At 35.8% G+C, this 17,312-nt stretch overlaps 1 protein-coding gene across 11 annotated transcripts in view; it reads left to right on the forward strand.

The window, feature by feature from the left end:
- NBEA (neurobeachin) overlaps window positions 1-17,312 on the forward strand; it is a 741,630-nt gene that overhangs the window by 595,644 nt on the left and 128,674 nt on the right. For all 11 annotated transcript variants that reach the window (XM_005585622.4, XM_065533144.2, XM_065533146.1 and 8 more), the window contains 3 exons: window positions 8,239-8,356; window positions 8,691-8,793; window positions 13,087-13,202. In XM_005585622.4, the coding sequence (XP_005585679.2) occupies window positions 8,239-8,356; window positions 8,691-8,793; window positions 13,087-13,202 (337 nt within the window). The remainder of the gene's footprint in view (window positions 1-8,238; window positions 8,357-8,690; window positions 8,794-13,086; window positions 13,203-17,312) is intronic.

The raw sequence follows: 17,312 nt of genomic DNA on the forward strand, positions 1-17,312 counted from the left end.
CAGCATTGTTTAATTTTCATTGAGGGTGTATTTTCTGGAAACCTTCATTTTTCCAGCTTCATTTCTTGATCATTTTTGTTTGCCTCACAGTTAAGCCATTTCCAACTTTTCCCATTTTCAGTTTTATATTACTGAATTGTTTTCATCAGGATTAATTATTTTCCATATAAGTTTTATGGAGTGATTTGGTTCTTTGATCAATCTTTTGGTCCATATTACATTTTACTAACTATAGTGCCTGCCCTTGACATTTTTATTTTGATGATAGTATTCATTATTAATTGAGTAAAAAGCTAAAGTGAAACTCTTCTGCCAGATATTTGAAGATTTCTTTATTGTGTAGGAGTCGTCTGTAGCAGTTGTTCTCTAACTTTTCTTCACCAATTTTGTAAAAGAATTTTATAAAGCTCTATACCACATTGCACGTTTAAGTTAACAATTAAAATTTTCCATAAGTTTAAATATTTTAAAAAGATGTGATATCCAGTATGTTCTAAGTATTACTATTTGAAAATAAAATTTTTATATTACTTTTCAGATATATCCAGTAGAATAAAATAAATAAAGTAGAATAGTGATTTGATTACTATCATCTGTTTTAAGATATACAAATAAGCTGTTTTTTCAAATGAACATTTTATATAATTTCTCTCTTTGAACTCATACTTCCTGTCAATTTCTTCCCCCAGATTTACCTAATCTAAAATATTTGTGCTTGTGAGTCTTTTTTGATCACTATATTATACTACTCTGCAAAAAGTGTATATCCTTACTGATTAAAGCTTTAGTTTTTTAGGTTCCTAAGACCATAACATTCTAAGTATTTAAAATTTTTATTCTGAAATAAATTGTTACAAATATTATCAGCATACAGTCATACAACAGCATATATTGTGAACTTTGAAAAATAATTAAGCATAAAAACTGAAATTATATTAGAAATTCATCTCTTAATGAGATGAATAGTTAACACATGCACATATGAATATTATTTATTGCTAGAACAATATAGGAATCAATATTAGAGCTACTTATAACTTTCTTTTTTATAGAGGTATTGAAAAATCTTGTTCACATAAGTAAATAGGATGTCGAAGATGTATTATAGACAATGTTATTCAATGTTTTCTTTTTTTCTTTTTTTTTTTTTTTAACAGAGTCTCGCTCTGTCGCCCAGGCGGGAGTGCAGTGGCGCGATCTCGGCTCACTGCAAGCTCTGCCTCCCGGGTTCACGCCATTCTCCTGCCTCAGCCTCCCGAGTAGCTGGGACTACAGGCGCCTGCTACCACGCCCGGCTAATTTTTTTTTGTATTTTTAGTAGAGACGGGGTTTCACCGTGTTAGCCAGGATGGTCTCAATCTCCTGACCTCGTGATCCGCCCGCCTCGGCCTCCCAAAGTGCTGGGATTACAGGCTTCAGCCACCGCCCCCGGCCGTTATTCAGTGTTTTCTAGTCCTTCCAAGTTGTGTGCTAGAAATCATGTAAGGATCTATTGTCAGAAGTTATTTTTAATTCTCTCTCAATTGACAGCCCATTTAGATCCAACTTCTCTTTGAAAGTAAAGAATTGGGAAAACATCTGACTTGCAAAAGGATTTTTTTTTTAGTCCAGTCACTGGAAACATTCACTTTGCAATGCCTCCATCAGGTATTTTGAATCATCCCATTTGATGCTCCTACCCCTCAACAGATCTTATACCCCAATCAATACACCACAGAGAAATACCATTTTTTATTTTATTTTTTAAGTGGTAGAATGGCAATGTGAAAAAGGAGATGGAAAGAGAACCAGTACTATCTTACGTTTCTCCACGTCTTTGGTAGGGAAATAGCATCACTAAGACGTGTGGTGAGAGGGGGAAAGGGAGTGTTCCGTAGCTGCTCCGCACATCGTCACCGCATGTGCCACACAGCAGGTATCCGTCAGACATGGTCTTCCAAGTGGTCATTTTGGAAGTCAAGCCTCTCCTACCTTGTAGATGGACTTTCCTTCAGGGCCTTGGGATCCTCTCCATCCAGCTGACAGTTTACAAAGAGCATGGGTGATCAGTGTAGACCTGAAATTTCTTTTGAACTATTCTTCTTGAATGTATTTGCTATAATCCTGAGCCATTGCCACAAATTCCAAATTTATATGAAATTATAAAAGTAATAGGGATTTGTGACTTTAAATTGCACCACAACAAGCCCTTTAATTAAACTGTTGAAACTGCAAGTGTGGATTGAATGTGACAACCTTAGGAACTCTGAAAAGGGTTTGCACAGCCGTCTGTAGCATTTTCATCAATTTGTAACAGGAAATTCAACTGGAAACAAAATTTAGATTTTTTTTCGTATTCAAAGAAAAAAATTGTAATACTTGTGCTAATATATGTATTAGATGATTTGAGATCAGCAAAGCTATCACTAAACAAGTACTTTTTTAGGTTGCACAATATTTAGCTTCCTTAAAAAGAAAAAAAGATAAAACTTTTTTCATCTGTGATTTGACAGTCATTTACATGTTTCTGACAACATATACATGTCTGATACACATGAGTGCACAGCAGCCTTGTATTTTTCAACGTGATCATCAGATAATATGTTTTAAGCACATATTTGGGTCGGTGGTTTACAAGGGATTTCTGTGATATTTGTATTGTATTACTTTCTATGTACCTTACCTTCTATGTACTTTAGTTCATAAGTGAACTAAAATTCGTAAGTGAAAGGGGCAGATCTCAGGGCATGAGGCTGGCGTGAACTCTCTCCCTTCACTTCTTTTGGATTTTAAGCAGTTAGCTCAGTATCAGTTGTCACGTAAGAAAATCACAAAGTTCCATAAGATTTGGGGTCAAGATGCTTTAATATTCATGCTTATGATCTATATGATATATCAAAAATTATGTTTATTCAGTTCTCAAAAATGAAGCTGGATGGGATCATATTTGTTGATTAGATTTCATTGTATATTAAATAATTTGAAGAAACAGGCAGGCACAAGCTAGATGATATGGGAAGCTTGGCTTAAGAAAGAAAACAAAACCATAAACCTCAAGTATACATGAAAGTACTTAAATGACTTAGAAAAATATCTTGGACTATAATAAAAAACAAACTGAAAGAATTATTATAGAATGTCCTTAAACTTATAGAAAATTATGTAACCAGTAAAGGTATAAATAAAAAAGACAATTTTATAGTATCAGGCCGTATTTCAGACCTGGGCTTGATGCCCAGATTTCTATAGAAACGTACCATAAATTCAGTATTTAATTGACTGTGATTGATATTCCTTTACATTTATGAGATGTATACAGATTGATTAACTCATCATTTGCCTGAAGTAGCATCCCCTCCAGTCATTCTGCCCCCATCCCACAGCATTCCACTGTACCCGCCACATGCTTTCCTAGTGCTGTACCTCAAATCTCACTCTGCCACCTTCCTGCTAAGCTTCAGGACTTTCCCAGTGCCTGTGAGCAGAACAGGGTAATGGAGCCTTGGGATATAGTCCAAGGAAGCCACAGTAACCACATTTATCTGAGTAGCAGTGTTTTATCTTAACAATTCATTCGTTTTTGCATTCTTTTCCAGCCTGTGCTAATGTTACTACAAAAATGTTTTAAATTGTTTACCAGAAACCAAATTGATGCTCAAGAAGGGGTTCCAAATGATATTCTTTGACATACCTTAGTATACATTTTCCCATGTGAGAGACATAAGTCCATAATATGAAGTCAAAATTGCTTAGCCTAAAGCCCTTCCATAACTCCTCTGGAGTCGAGGAATCCTTTTTTGTAAAGGGTAGTGTCTTCTCAGAATGGGATCTAACCCAGTCGAAAGTTCCATGGTAGTGCAAATTAAACTACTAAAAAAGAGAAACCAGCTGTATTTAGATTATTGTTTTGGTTCTTGATTAAAGTCAGCAGGGGTGTTTGGTGGACTATACCATTAGGACATAAACATGAGAAGTCTGAAGGCCACATTGGAGAGAGCTTCTTTGGGTTTAACAAAGGAGTCAAAAACGCACGCACTTTGTACGATTTCTTTAGAACCTGCCCCATATGTACTATTTCTATCAGTTTCCCATTGTGATTTATTAAACAAACAAATGTATATGGAGCACATATGTGCCAGACACTGTTTTAGGCACTGTGTATCGAACAGTAAATAGGATAGATGAGAGTCCTATTCTCTATTCCATGTCACAGGGAGGGGACAGATGAAAAACAAAGAAGAAAATTAATCATTTTCATATGCAGAATTAAAACAGTGATAAGATAGGCTGGGTGTTGTGACTCACGCCTGTAATCCCAACACTTTGGGAGGCCAAGGTGGGCGGATCGCTTGAGGTCAGGCATTCAAGACCATCCTGGCCAATGTGGCAAAACCTCGTCTCTACTAAAAATATAAAAATTAGCTGGTTGTGTTGGCGCGCCCCTATAGTTCCAGCTACTCAGAAGGCTGAGGTGGGAGAATCGCTTGAACCTGGGAGGCGGAAGTTGCATGAGAGGAGATGACATCATTGCACTCCAGCGTGGCCAACAGAATGAGACTCCATCACAAAAAAAAAAAAAAAAAAGAGAGAGTTACATGATAACTCTTAAATTGCGTGTCAGAAAAGGCAGCTGAGAGGAGTAGATCTAAAAATGTTTTAAATAAAAATGTATTATGGAACGAAACTCTTTTTAAATAAAAAAATTTTAGGATAATCTTACTCCGTGATCAATCTTGAAGGAAACAAGCAGGGAAAGCAGGAGGTGGTTTGCTATTAAAAAAAGAAAAGAAAAGAAAATGGCCCTAGGCTCTTTTGGCTTTTCCTAGCAGGGAATTGTGTCTGGCTCAGAACATTGTCTTTCATCAGCCCTTTTAGGATTTCAGATGCTCAAATATAACATGGGTTATTGTAAAGTAATTAGGCAGATTTTTTGAAAAGCATATAAGAGCGTATATAAAAATAATTTTTCTTCCCATGTCCCCTTTGGTAAGGGCTGTACACTTATTTAAATGATGCTGCCATTGTTCAAAATAGCTTTGGACCTTTGGATCTGTCTTTCAGAGTTTGCTTCCTAAGCCATTTAGAAGCTACTAGCAAAATCATTTTCTTTTAATTTTGTTATCTCTCCCTGTCCTCTTTGTGTTTAAGCTTTACTGATCTTAGGTTCCTTTTTGCTTGCTGCAGTGGGTCCCTAGGACCATTATGGTCCCAGGCTGTAGCTAAGAGAATGATAGGAAAACTGAGTTTGTGTATTAGCTGGGATCCAGTCAGGGGAGAGGAATCAGAGGGCAATTTAGACAGGAAAAGTGTAATATAATTATAATATAAGTTATGCCAGGAGATTGAGTAACAAGGGACTGGCTAGTAAGAAATAAAGATAACTCTAAAGAATATTGGCCAGGCATGGTGGCTCACACCTGTAATCCCAGCACTTTGGGAGGCCGAGTCAGGTGGATCATTTGAGGTTAGGAGTTCGACACCAGCCTGGCCAACATGGTGTGAAACCCCGTCTCTACTAAAGGTACAAAAATAAGCTGAGTGGTAGTGGCACGTGCCTGTAATTCCAGCTACTTAAGAGGCTGAGGCAGGAGAATCGCTTGAACCCAGGAGGTGGAGATTTCAGTGAGCCAAGATCATGCCATTGAACTCCAGTCTGGGTAACAGAGTGAGACTCTGTCTCAAAAGTAAAAAAAGAGGGAATTGATGAAGCCATTTATGGGAGGTGTCCCAACAGAAGCACTCTGCTACAAAACGGCTCAGGGTGAGGGAAGTACTGAGGAAACTGCTGGTCACTGGGTGCTGAGAGCATCATGCGTCCCAGGAGCCAAGTGCTGGAGAACAGGCGCCTGCCAAGTGAGCACACCAGAACAGAGAAGAGGAAACCCTTCCTCCTGTGCGCTCTCTTCAGTGCCCTTTCCTGACAAAGTTTAATGCTATGCCAGGTAGCAAAGGAAAAGTATTTTAAGGACACAGGTTCATTTTCACAGAGCAAGGGATTAAGGGTGAATTTGCAGATGGAAGGCCATAAATGAATAATTGGCACAGTTTATAAAATACAGTTTTACATGATGCACTTAAGGAGTCAAACTAACATGCTTTTTGGAGCTACCTGCTTGCTATAACTAACATAAAAACTGATAACATCCTTAATGGAAAGAAAAGCTTGGTCAAATTGTCATTGCACCATAGCTCCAGAAGGAAAAAATAGGTCAAAATATGACTATGTGTGTATATACACATGTGAGATATCGATATATCTGAACCTAGAAATATAGATACAGGTATCTTTCTGACATAACGCTATTGGTATAAGGGTGCCAACACAACTTTCATGGGAAGACCTATCATTTTTTCTGATATTATATTCACTTTACTGTTTGGGTTTTCAAATGGCCATAATATTTTTAGCACCTTAGTGAAATAATGATTATATTTGAAGATAGATTTTGTTGTTGTGGCTGTTTTGTCTTAAAATGTTTCCTACTTGACAAAAAAAAAAAAAAAAAAAGAGTTAATCCTGTGTCACTATCCCTGGTCTATGAAAATCAAATATGGAAACCATTATAGCCAACTAACAATGTATAAGTATAAATTGTGGCAAATCACTATAACCCTTTTGTGAAATATACAAGAAGTTGTTTTGCATTTAGAAACCAAAAACCAATTGTCACCTGATGCTCAACAACAAGGAGATATCAATTCATCAATGGAACTTAATAGCCAGGGTCATATACTGTATATTCTTTGTCTCTGCTTAAACTAACCATTCCCAGGCATCACTGTCACTGTTTTTCAGATGACGAAAACCAGATGGAGTCAAATAATTGTTTTTCAAAATACTGTAGTTGGTAAATAGCAGAGCTGAGAGTTAAGTAGGAGTCTGAATGGCTCCAAAATGTTTCAGGATTTAAATAGACATCTGACTGCCTCCAAAAACCTTTCAATGTCTAGAGAAAGATAAAAACTGAAATAAGGGTTACAAAATGGGATTTTCGAAAAATAAAGACCAAAATATTATACACTTATATATTTTATTATATTTCCTAGAGAAAGGAAATGTAAAAAGAAACTTCATAACTTGTTTTCAAATGTATATATGAATATAATATATGTAAAATGAATATAATATATGTAAAACTCAGTAACTGTTTTCATTTCCACCAAAGCAAATATAAGTGCAGTAGAGTATACCAAAGCAAGCAGAAAAGTCCCTATGAATTGTTAATACACATTGGTGTATCAGGAAGGAATGTGCTTGTTGTAGATTTGAGGACAGTAGCTTAATCAAATATAGATTATATACATGGTAACCAGAAGTCCAGATATGGATAGTTGCTGTGATTGTTTCAGTAGCTCAGTATTAGAGCCAACCTTGGCCTTCCTCTCATAGTTACACAATTGCTGCTACAGTTTCAGCTATCACATCTCCATTCAAGCAGGAAGGGCAAAGTGGTATGCCAGCTACCTATGACTCATTTCATCAGCTTTTCTCAAACATCCTTAACTGCTTTTGGTTTTGATCTCATTAACCAGTGCTTGGCCTAATGTCCTTCCACAAAGTTACAAGGGAATGTGGGGAAGCAGGGAATAACATTGTCATGATTGGCTTAGACCATGGGTCAGCGAAACTCTGTCCTGGGGGCCAAATTCAGCTCATACTTGTTGTAAATAAAATTTTGTTGGAACACCTCCATACCCCTTTATTTACACATTGTCTATGGCTCCTTTCATGTTACAATGGCAAAACTGAGTAGTTGCAACTGAGACCGTATAGCCTGCAAAGACTGAATATATTTACTCTCCAGCCTTTTACAGAAAAGTTTGCTGACCCCTGGATTAAACCAATCATGATCCTTTGCCTGGGGTGGACCATATGGACACTTTGGGGGTAGCTGGGCTGCCATTAAGCAAGGAAGAAAGGGGAGAAAGGATAGTGGAAAGAACCAACAATATATGTCTCACAGGTGGTCACCTGGTCCAATTAATTATATACAAGAACGAAAAGTGATCATATATTTTTGGTTTTAAGTCACAGAGTCTCTTTGAATATGTTTTTCTACTCCTTCTTTTCCTCAAGACCCAACTGAGACAATTTAGAAAGGCAGAAATTTTGCAAATACACAGTATCAAATTATTGACAGCGTTGTGACAGACAGTGAATTCATTTCTAGTTTTCTGACTTTTACTAAGATACTGTCAGAGAAGATCTGAAATCCATATTTTATTGATTGACACTTCCCTTTAAACTGTTTATTTTAGGTTCTTGCATACACTGAGGGACTTCACGGAAAATGGATGTTCAGCGAGATACGAGCTGTATTTTCAAGACGTTACCTTCTACAAAACACTGCTTTGGAAGTATTTATGGCAAACCGAAGTAAGTCCCCTTAAATATTTTGAAAGAAAATGTGCTCATATTTACGTATTATTCATTTACATGGTATGATAATGTCTTGATTTTTCCCACTGTATTTCTGATACGCTCTAGCTTAAACAAACATAAATTCTTTTTAAAAAATAAAAAAGAATGAATTTGTTTGAAATGTGAACCCATTTGTTTCTCATGGATGAAGTTATACTGAAAGCTGATTTTTCATGAAGATCCATTACCTTTACAAATAAATCATGATAGGCACTTGAAGATGACTTGTAAAATTGATGGCTAACTTTCCTGTGGTTTTCTAAACCCTGTTTTTTTCTTCTTACCACAGCCTCAGTTATGTTTAATTTCCCTGATCAAGCAACAGTAAAAAAAGTTGTCTATAGCTTGCCTCGGGTTGGAGTAGGGACCAGCTATGGTTTGCCACAAGCCAGGTAATTATATCATATTACATATTATCTATGGCTTGTTAACATATTTCAATCTCAATATTACAGCAATGTAAATGTGGTTATAACATTGTAATTATTTCAGAGACCAAAGAATTTTCTTTCTCTGAAGGTTATTTGTAGGGATAGAGATTATGAAAATAGCTATTTTGAGAATGACAGAATGGTTAGGGCAGATTTTTATTTAATACATATAAATAAGAAAGTAAAAAACTTGATTGCATATCATAGCTAGCATATAGTTAAGACATTCTTGCTTGTTAAAATCTTACAGGAAACAGCAAAAGCCTCAAGATCATAAATGATTAATTGCTATGTAATAGCATATAAATGTTTTTATAAATGCCATGTATAAATGCTTCTTCATTAAAGCAATAAAACCCTTAGAGTTTATTAAGTCTAATAGTCATTAATTATGGTATACTGGTAACCACATTTCCTAGATTTTCATCTTGGTATTTTAGAAGAATCATTTTGAAATCTTATATTATTAAAAGATACTAATGTAAGTAGAAAACGTAATCAGTAGTTATTCATATTGCTGATATCAGTTTGTCTGTTTTTGGCTCCAAATAACTGAATACCTGACTGAAAATGACTTAAACAATAGGGGTATTTTGGTGTGTGTGTGTGTTTAATATAAAAGATCTGGAGTTAAGGTGCTGCCGGTATTGGTTCAGAGGTTCAGTGATGTCAGAACTCTATTGGCTTTGTATTGGCAAAATCACCACTGCTTCTCCAGCTACTACATCTTCACACAACTGCATTACAGTAGGAAAAAGACACAAAGGATTTCTCTTCAAGCTTCTCTGTTTTAGGAAGGAATGTATTTCTCAGAAGCCTAGAGCAATCTTTATCTCAAGTCCCTTTGGCCAGAATACAGTCACCTTCCCATTCCTAAAACAATCACCGCCAGAGAGGTGTGAGTTCCGTTGGCTTAGCCCAGTCATTCCCTAGGTTTTATGGGAAAAGATGCCACTGATTCTTTGCCAGCTCTTGTTTTTTTGTGTTTTTTTATTGAGGGGGGTTGGAGGGAGACGGAGTCTCGCTCTGTGCCCCAGTCTGGAGTGCAGTGGCACGATCTCGGCTCACTGCAAGCCCCGCCTCCCAGGTTCACGCCATTCTCCTGCCTCAGCCTCCTGAGTAGCTGGGACTACAGGCGCCGTCACCACCACACCTGGCTAATTTTTTTGTATTTTTAGTAGAGACGGGGTTTCACCGTGTTAGCCAGGGTGGTCTCGATCCCCTACCTCGTGATCCGCCCGCCTCAGCCTCCCAAAGTGCTGGGATTACAGGCATGAGCCACTGCGCCCGGCCTTCTTTGCCAGCTCTTACATGAACAAAAGAAGATTTCTGTGGATGAGGAACAAAGGGAGATTGGCTTTAGGTAGATACCACAGTGTCTACCACATAGATTGTTATGTCCTTGAGAATTGTTGCACAGCACTGTATGGATGGAAAGAAAAACTAATCTTTGTCTATCCTCCCTTAAATAGGCTACAGACATTTGAAAGACAGGGACTGTGTTTGATTTATCCTTTGATCTACAGAACCTAACACAGTGCCTAATTGCAGCAGTACGTTTAAAGTGCTATTCAGCTAGGGTTACGTTGTATTGCAACTTAATCTATTCTCTTTAAGCTTACAGTGTAAGACCAATTCACTGACATGTATACACATGCTCAAGATATTTGCTAGTAGAACGACAAGATTAAACTAAGATATTAGTAGATAATGAAGCACTTATATAAAATAGAGGTCAAAGAAAAATGCATTTCATCTATCAAAGAAAATGAGGTTAGTTCTGCAAGACTTGTTCTTATTGAATCTAAGCTGACTCATAATAATCATTACTTCCTTTCCCAAGTGCTTACATACTATTTGTTTAGTCATCAATTTAAGAATTTACTCAGGAATTGACATTAAGAACTTACGAATGGGTCTAACTTTTTCCTTTTTAAGAGTAATCTCCTGTCTTCTGGCATATTTCTCAATGATTCCTGAAAGATTACTAATAGAGGTTTCTATATGGCATGTATAATTTCCCTCAGTATTCTTTGACTTGTCTGGACCGGAATTCATTTAAAACAATCAGAAGCTCTTTTACTATATTTCTTACCTATTATGAGTATTGTTTCCCCTTTATCCACATTTGGTCTCTTTTTGACATTTGGAAGATCATTCTTTTTTTTTTTTTTTTTTTTGAGACAAGATCTCACTATGTCACCCAGGCTGGAGTGCAGTGGCATGATGTCAGCTCACCACAGCCTTGATGTCCCCAGACTCAGCAGATCCTCCCACCTCAGCTTCCCAAGTAGCTGGGAATACAGACATATGCCACCACACCCAGCTAATTTTTGTATTTTTTGTAGAGACGGGGTTTCACCATGTTGTCCAGGCTGGTCTCGAACTCCTGGACTCAAGCAATCCACCCACTTCAGCCTCCCAAAGTGCTGGGATTACAGGCAAGAGCCACCATGCCCAGCTGGAAGATCATTCTCTATAAGAAAACTGAAAACAAAAGAGCGGTTCAGTAGTTTTGGTCTCTCTGTAATTCATAATGCCATTCTATCTTTAAACATCATTTTGTTGTCCTTGGTTTGTTTTCCCCCCAAAAGCTCAACTAATTATTAGTTTCCTAATAATATTCTTACAGACTCAGTTTTATATACTTCCCTAGATATACATCCTTAGAAGTACCAAGTGGCAATGGGGAGACCCTGCATCTAGGCTTAAATCTGTCACTTAACTGGGTAACAATACGCAAGCCTCACACTTACTAGGAATTCAATAAATATTGGTTGAAAGAATGAATAACACTACTCAAGCAGAATGGCACTCTTATCTACCATAAAATGCGGAAAATATCTTTGCAAGAGATACTCTGCAAGAGATATTTTGCAAGATATCTTCGCAAGAGATATTTTGATAGTCTTTTGTGCTATGTACAAGACAATGCCTATTAAGATTCCATGTGAATACTCATGTTAATAATCCATGAGTAACAGAAATAGCCTTAAGTCTGTTCCCAAACTGAACACCAAGGCGTTCTGAGATATCACAGTGAATTCCCAGGGGTACTGCAGGGCATTTGTTAATTTTTTAGGGAAAAACAGCAACATTTGTCAGATACCACACAAAGTATTTGCTCGAGTTAGTTCCAAGTTTCAACTTAGAATGATTAGTTAGGGCTGCATTTTTTTCAGTGACACCTCTGAGAAACTGGTGTTTGGTGGCTACTGTTTTCAAAAACAAGAGCCACATGAAAAATCAGTGTGGAACAGGAAATGAATGTGATGGTGTCAGATCTGATTCCAAGGTTTCAGAAGTTGTGCAGTGTCCAACAGACATACACACCCCATTAGTAAATGTGGTTATTTAAGAATGAAATATAAATATTTCTCTTTAAGTTTATGAGTATTGTGTTTTCAAACAGCTACTCAGTTGTTGAGATGTTAAATATTTATTGAGTTGTTTAGAGCTAACTACTTAATAAACACAATTGTAAGATATTTCTCTTGGCCAAGGAGCACTATGAAAAATTATGGAGATACTAAGGGTGCCATGAATTGAAAAAGTTTGAGAACCCCTGTCAATCAGTTTAAAAACCCAATAGCTTTATCATACTTTTCTAAACAACGGCTTTCATTATTTTTAGATGAACATGTTGAACCTGGAAAGTTTCATAATTTGGACGAATTATCATGGTTTATTTCCTTAGGCTGTTCCTATGTCCCTTCTTCTGGACTCATGCATTTTTTCAAAGTTCCCGGTTGTTTATATTTTACACCATTGCAGGGATATTGTACAGGCAGATGCTGTGCGTGTGTGCACACTCTGTGTGTGAAGGCAAGTCTAAAATGTTCATTGACAGACATTAAGTCAAATGCATGTAAGCAGTTACCTGACTACCTGTCTACCTACCTCGTTGACATGGAGCAGATTTGCTGTATTGTTTAAAAACTACTTGATTTATCTTAAGTATAGTTTTACTTTTTTTTCTTGTTGATTTGTAAAATGCTCATTTGCAGCTATGATTTTACAAGTAAGGTTGCTTTCAAATTGTTTTATACTGAGTAATTAAGTGTATCTTCTCCATAATGGAATTCTCAAATATTGCTAATTTCTACAATTAAAATATATTTTCTAATTCATCTAAGAATGATAAACCATAAATTATTTTAAATTGATTACCAAACTAATATATTAGTTAATACTGGATTTTTTAAAATTAAGAATTAAAGAGACTATGTTTGTTATGCTATGCTTAATTGCTAGGAGGATATCATTGGCCACTCCTCGACAGCTTTATAAATCTTCCAATATGACTCAGCGCTGGCAAAGAAGGGAAATTTCAAACTTCGAATATTTGATGTTCCTTAATACGATTGCAGGTAAGATGTCTCATTCTTTAATCTAATAATGTGTTTATGTTCATCAAAATCATGGTAATGTAGCCTGATATAATACATTTTTCTCTTTGGAATTCAAATGCAGCATTAGAGAAAATTTTGAAGCACTCACATTAAATTTTATCAGAAACTGTACAAGCTTATACCAAACTCTTAGATGCATTTATCGTTGAAGAGGCTTTTCCTTGCTCTCCTTCTGCCATTTCCTTTGCTGACAGCTTTGTCTGAAGGTTTATTAGAGTCAACAAACCATTGCCAGAGTGTCTGGAAATAATAATGGGAAAAGTAATTTCACTACTTTGTCATTCTCAGCAATAGCAGCTAGACAGGAGAATAACAACAGGTTTCTGCCTAGTACAGATGTCACCTGGATTATGGCATGATTAGGTTACAGCATCTTTTTTTCTTAAAATCTTCAAATAAAAATACAAAATCAGATTACATTTTCTAGATTATGAGTAACTGCCATCAACCTCCACAGTACCACGCTTGCAAATCAAAAGGAGGTAGTGGCTTTGTTTTCTGCTAAATCAGTGGTTGTCGGTGGTTAAACATGTCTATGAGATTTAAGTACTTCATCTTTTTTCTTAAGCTCCAAAAGCCCTTATTCATGATGAATTACAAAGAGTTTACTTCTATAAACCAGGCTCTACAAAAAGTTTTTGCAATTAGATGAATTTAAATAACCACATAAATAAAGATGCTTACCGTAATTATTGTTTTGTTATGAATGAATGTTCACAACCGTGTATTTAGAGCAGTGTTCTTCTCTGAATCATTACTTTAAAAATATAACTATGTAATATTACTCTTTTTTAATCTATCATACATAAGTGTGACTATAGATACTATAGGTATATATTAAATATGGGTAAATAGATACATATTAAATAGACGAAACTTGATTTGTCCACAAAAGGGAATAAAGCTATTTGATATATTAAAATGCTTTTTCATTTTAATACCAATACATTCATGTATATATGTTCATATATACATGCATTTATTCATATGTATAGTATACACACATATATATCTTGAATAAACCTGTTTACTCCCTCAAAGATAAAAGAAATGTGTTGTACTATTAAGTTAGCATATTATTTATAAATAGAATGAATTTAAACATCTGAAATGTAAAGAACTTAATTTCATTAGCATATTTAAGTAAATAGCATGGTGTAGCAGAAAGAACGTAACTTTCAGAACCAAAGAGAAGAGAGATAGAATCCCAGATCTGCCAACTTTCTGTCCTGGAGCATAAGTTGAATTTTAACTTTTAACTCTATCTTGGACTTTTAATCTTTTAATATCAGTATTTAATATGTTTACATCTGTTGTAATAACTGGTATGTTTGGTCTTATATCATCTTGTTTTATACTATTTTTTAATGTTCTCTTGCTTTTTATGTTGTTTGTTCTCTGGCTATACGAATGCTTTTTTGCTCAGTGATATTGTGATTTAAAATATAAACACCTTGTTATTAATTCTCCTAGAGATATTACATTTTTAAAAGCCTTATAAACTATACTTTTCTTAATTTGAACTCAAAAATGAATTACCATTTTTAAATGATACGTGAGTAAGACAAAAACCTCAACTCAATTTTATTTCTCATTCATTGCTTATCTTTGCAAATATAAATTACTAGCCAGAATCCAGGTTATTATTAGCTTCATACTCTGGGTTCTCCGTCTTTTTGCAAATTAAGAAACATTTCAAACTATTGAAATTATGTGTTCATGCAGTGTATTATTTTCAGCTGTATGGATCTTTACCTGATTTTGGGGGATGATATTCTCTGTACGTTCTTGTGTAACATTTTTCCATATTCCCTGTATTAGGTTTTTGTATTATCTGCTCTTGAGAGACCTATCAAGACTTAGTATCATTAGACACTGTTAGATGGACTTACAGGTTTTTGTCCCTTGGCTGTGCTAGCTATTTGGAACTGTTCGATATAAAACTGGAGGGCAGGGTGATATACCTCACTTCCAGTTCAGTTTCCAATGTAGCAGGCAATCATATTAAATGGTTTTGCTATTCTAAAATAAGATTTTCTCCAGGCTCTGGATGGAATGTTTTCCAGTTCGTTGTTGTAAAGGTCTCTTCTAGTCTCCATCCCTTCCCACTGCATTTTACTCATGTCAGGTCAATTTCCCACAGTGTGGTACAGTACCACCTAACTACTACCTACTTCATGCCTGTTACTCTCTGGGAGTCTCTTTATCTGTCCAACTCTGGAAAGGCTGCTGTGTCTAAATCTGGGTGAGATAACATTGTCATCCCTTCTAAAAGTTGCACCTGAGCAGTATAGAGCCTAATATGCTTTTTTCTATTTGGGGCAATCTTTGGGTTTCTGAGCCAGAGCATGCAGACTGTCATGGGAATTAAAAAGCAACTTTCTATTCTTTTTTGAATCATTGAAGTCTGTTTTATTTATAACATGAAGATTATATAGGCCACTGATTTTTTCAAAACTTGCTGGGTACTTCCTTTGCAATTATTATAACTAAACATGAAAGCCTCACTATTGTAAGCAATGGGATAAAAATTAACAATAGGGACTAGGAGCACAGAACACTTACAGTCTAGATGAATTAGTGAAATACACATAAATAAGACATTTTAGGACGGCTGATAGTAAATGCTGAGTCATTGCTACAGTGAATGCTGCATGAGCTCAGCAGAGGGGAGGTATTTTAAAATGTGTTTGGGGAGAAAAAAAGAGAAGAGCTTCACAAATTTCTGCCAGTTGTATATATATGGTGTGTTCAGTGGACAGAATTATCATACCTTGTCTGGAGTAGAGAATTATATATAATATTGGAGCCTTAGAGAAGAGCCAGATTTATAAAGAGGTTTTTAGGAGTCAGTATAGTTTTGGAGTAGAAGGGAATGCGATGTGGAGCTTTAGGAAAATTAAACTGATAATTATGTATGGCATAAATCAAAATTGAGATTCCTTGGCATTAGTGCTATAAGGAGAGTATTACAGTAGTAATAGTAAATCGTTACTGAATATTTACTATGTACCACATATTCTAATTTTCTCTGACTACAGAAGCAAGTAAAGTATGGTTTCTGCCTTTAAAAAGACGTTATATAGTGAAGAAACAGATGTATACCAGTAATTCCACTAAAAAGTGTTAGAATGAGGAAACAGATATGTATACCAGTAATTCCATTAAAATGTATTAGAATATATAAAATTTTGTGCAATTTTATAATGTATAAAAAGTATTATAATGGGAGTATATGTGAAGCCATTTGCAGTAGTCAAATCTAGAAGCCATTATTTATAACTAAGAGATCAGAAAAAGCTTCCCATAGGTGACATTTAAATTGGGAATTGAAATATGGTTAAGAATTCACTAGGAAGTAGGCAGAGGGCATTCCAAGAAGAAAATGTGAGGTGAAGATTTTGGATGAGTATAGTGGCAGCAGGTATGGCAAAAAGAGAGTAAATGACACTTTGTATGATATCATTATACAAAAAAGTTTCACTGTAATTTGCTGTAGTTCAGTGGTTATCAAAATGTAGTCCCCTGACCAGCATTATTACCTTGGAGACCTGTTAGAGATGCTGATCCTCAGACTCCTCAAACCTAGTGAATCAGAAGCTGGCAACCTGCCTTTCAGCAAGCCCTCCAGTTAGTTCTGATACAAAAAGTTTGAGCACAATTGCATTAGCCATTTAAGATCTAATTATCAGGACAAGATTTGCATATAAAACGTTTAAAACATACAAGAAAGTACAGGATTAAGTGCCATTCAGTGTAGTACAAGTTTAGAGAAGTGAGAGATTAATATGAAATAGTCTACTCGAGGAAACCTTCTTGGAAAAGATGAGCTTTAAATGAACTCTTCAAGGATTTTGTCAGATGTGGATGACTATCCAGGCAAAATAAACCTTAATAAGTAGAATGACAATTGAAAAAAATTATGAATATGGATATCCTGAGGTACTCTCCCTGGATATATTCCTATTAATTTAATTCTTCCTGTGCCATCATCCTGAAACTAAATAGGAATGCCAGTTTAAACTGAGCACCAGCATTAAAGACATGGGTGATGGTTTTATTAGAGAA

The sequence above is a fragment of the Macaca fascicularis genome, chromosome 17 (genome assembly GCF_037993035.2).
Source record: "Macaca fascicularis isolate 582-1 chromosome 17, T2T-MFA8v1.1".
Lineage (NCBI taxonomy): Eukaryota > Metazoa > Chordata > Mammalia > Primates > Cercopithecidae > Macaca > Macaca fascicularis.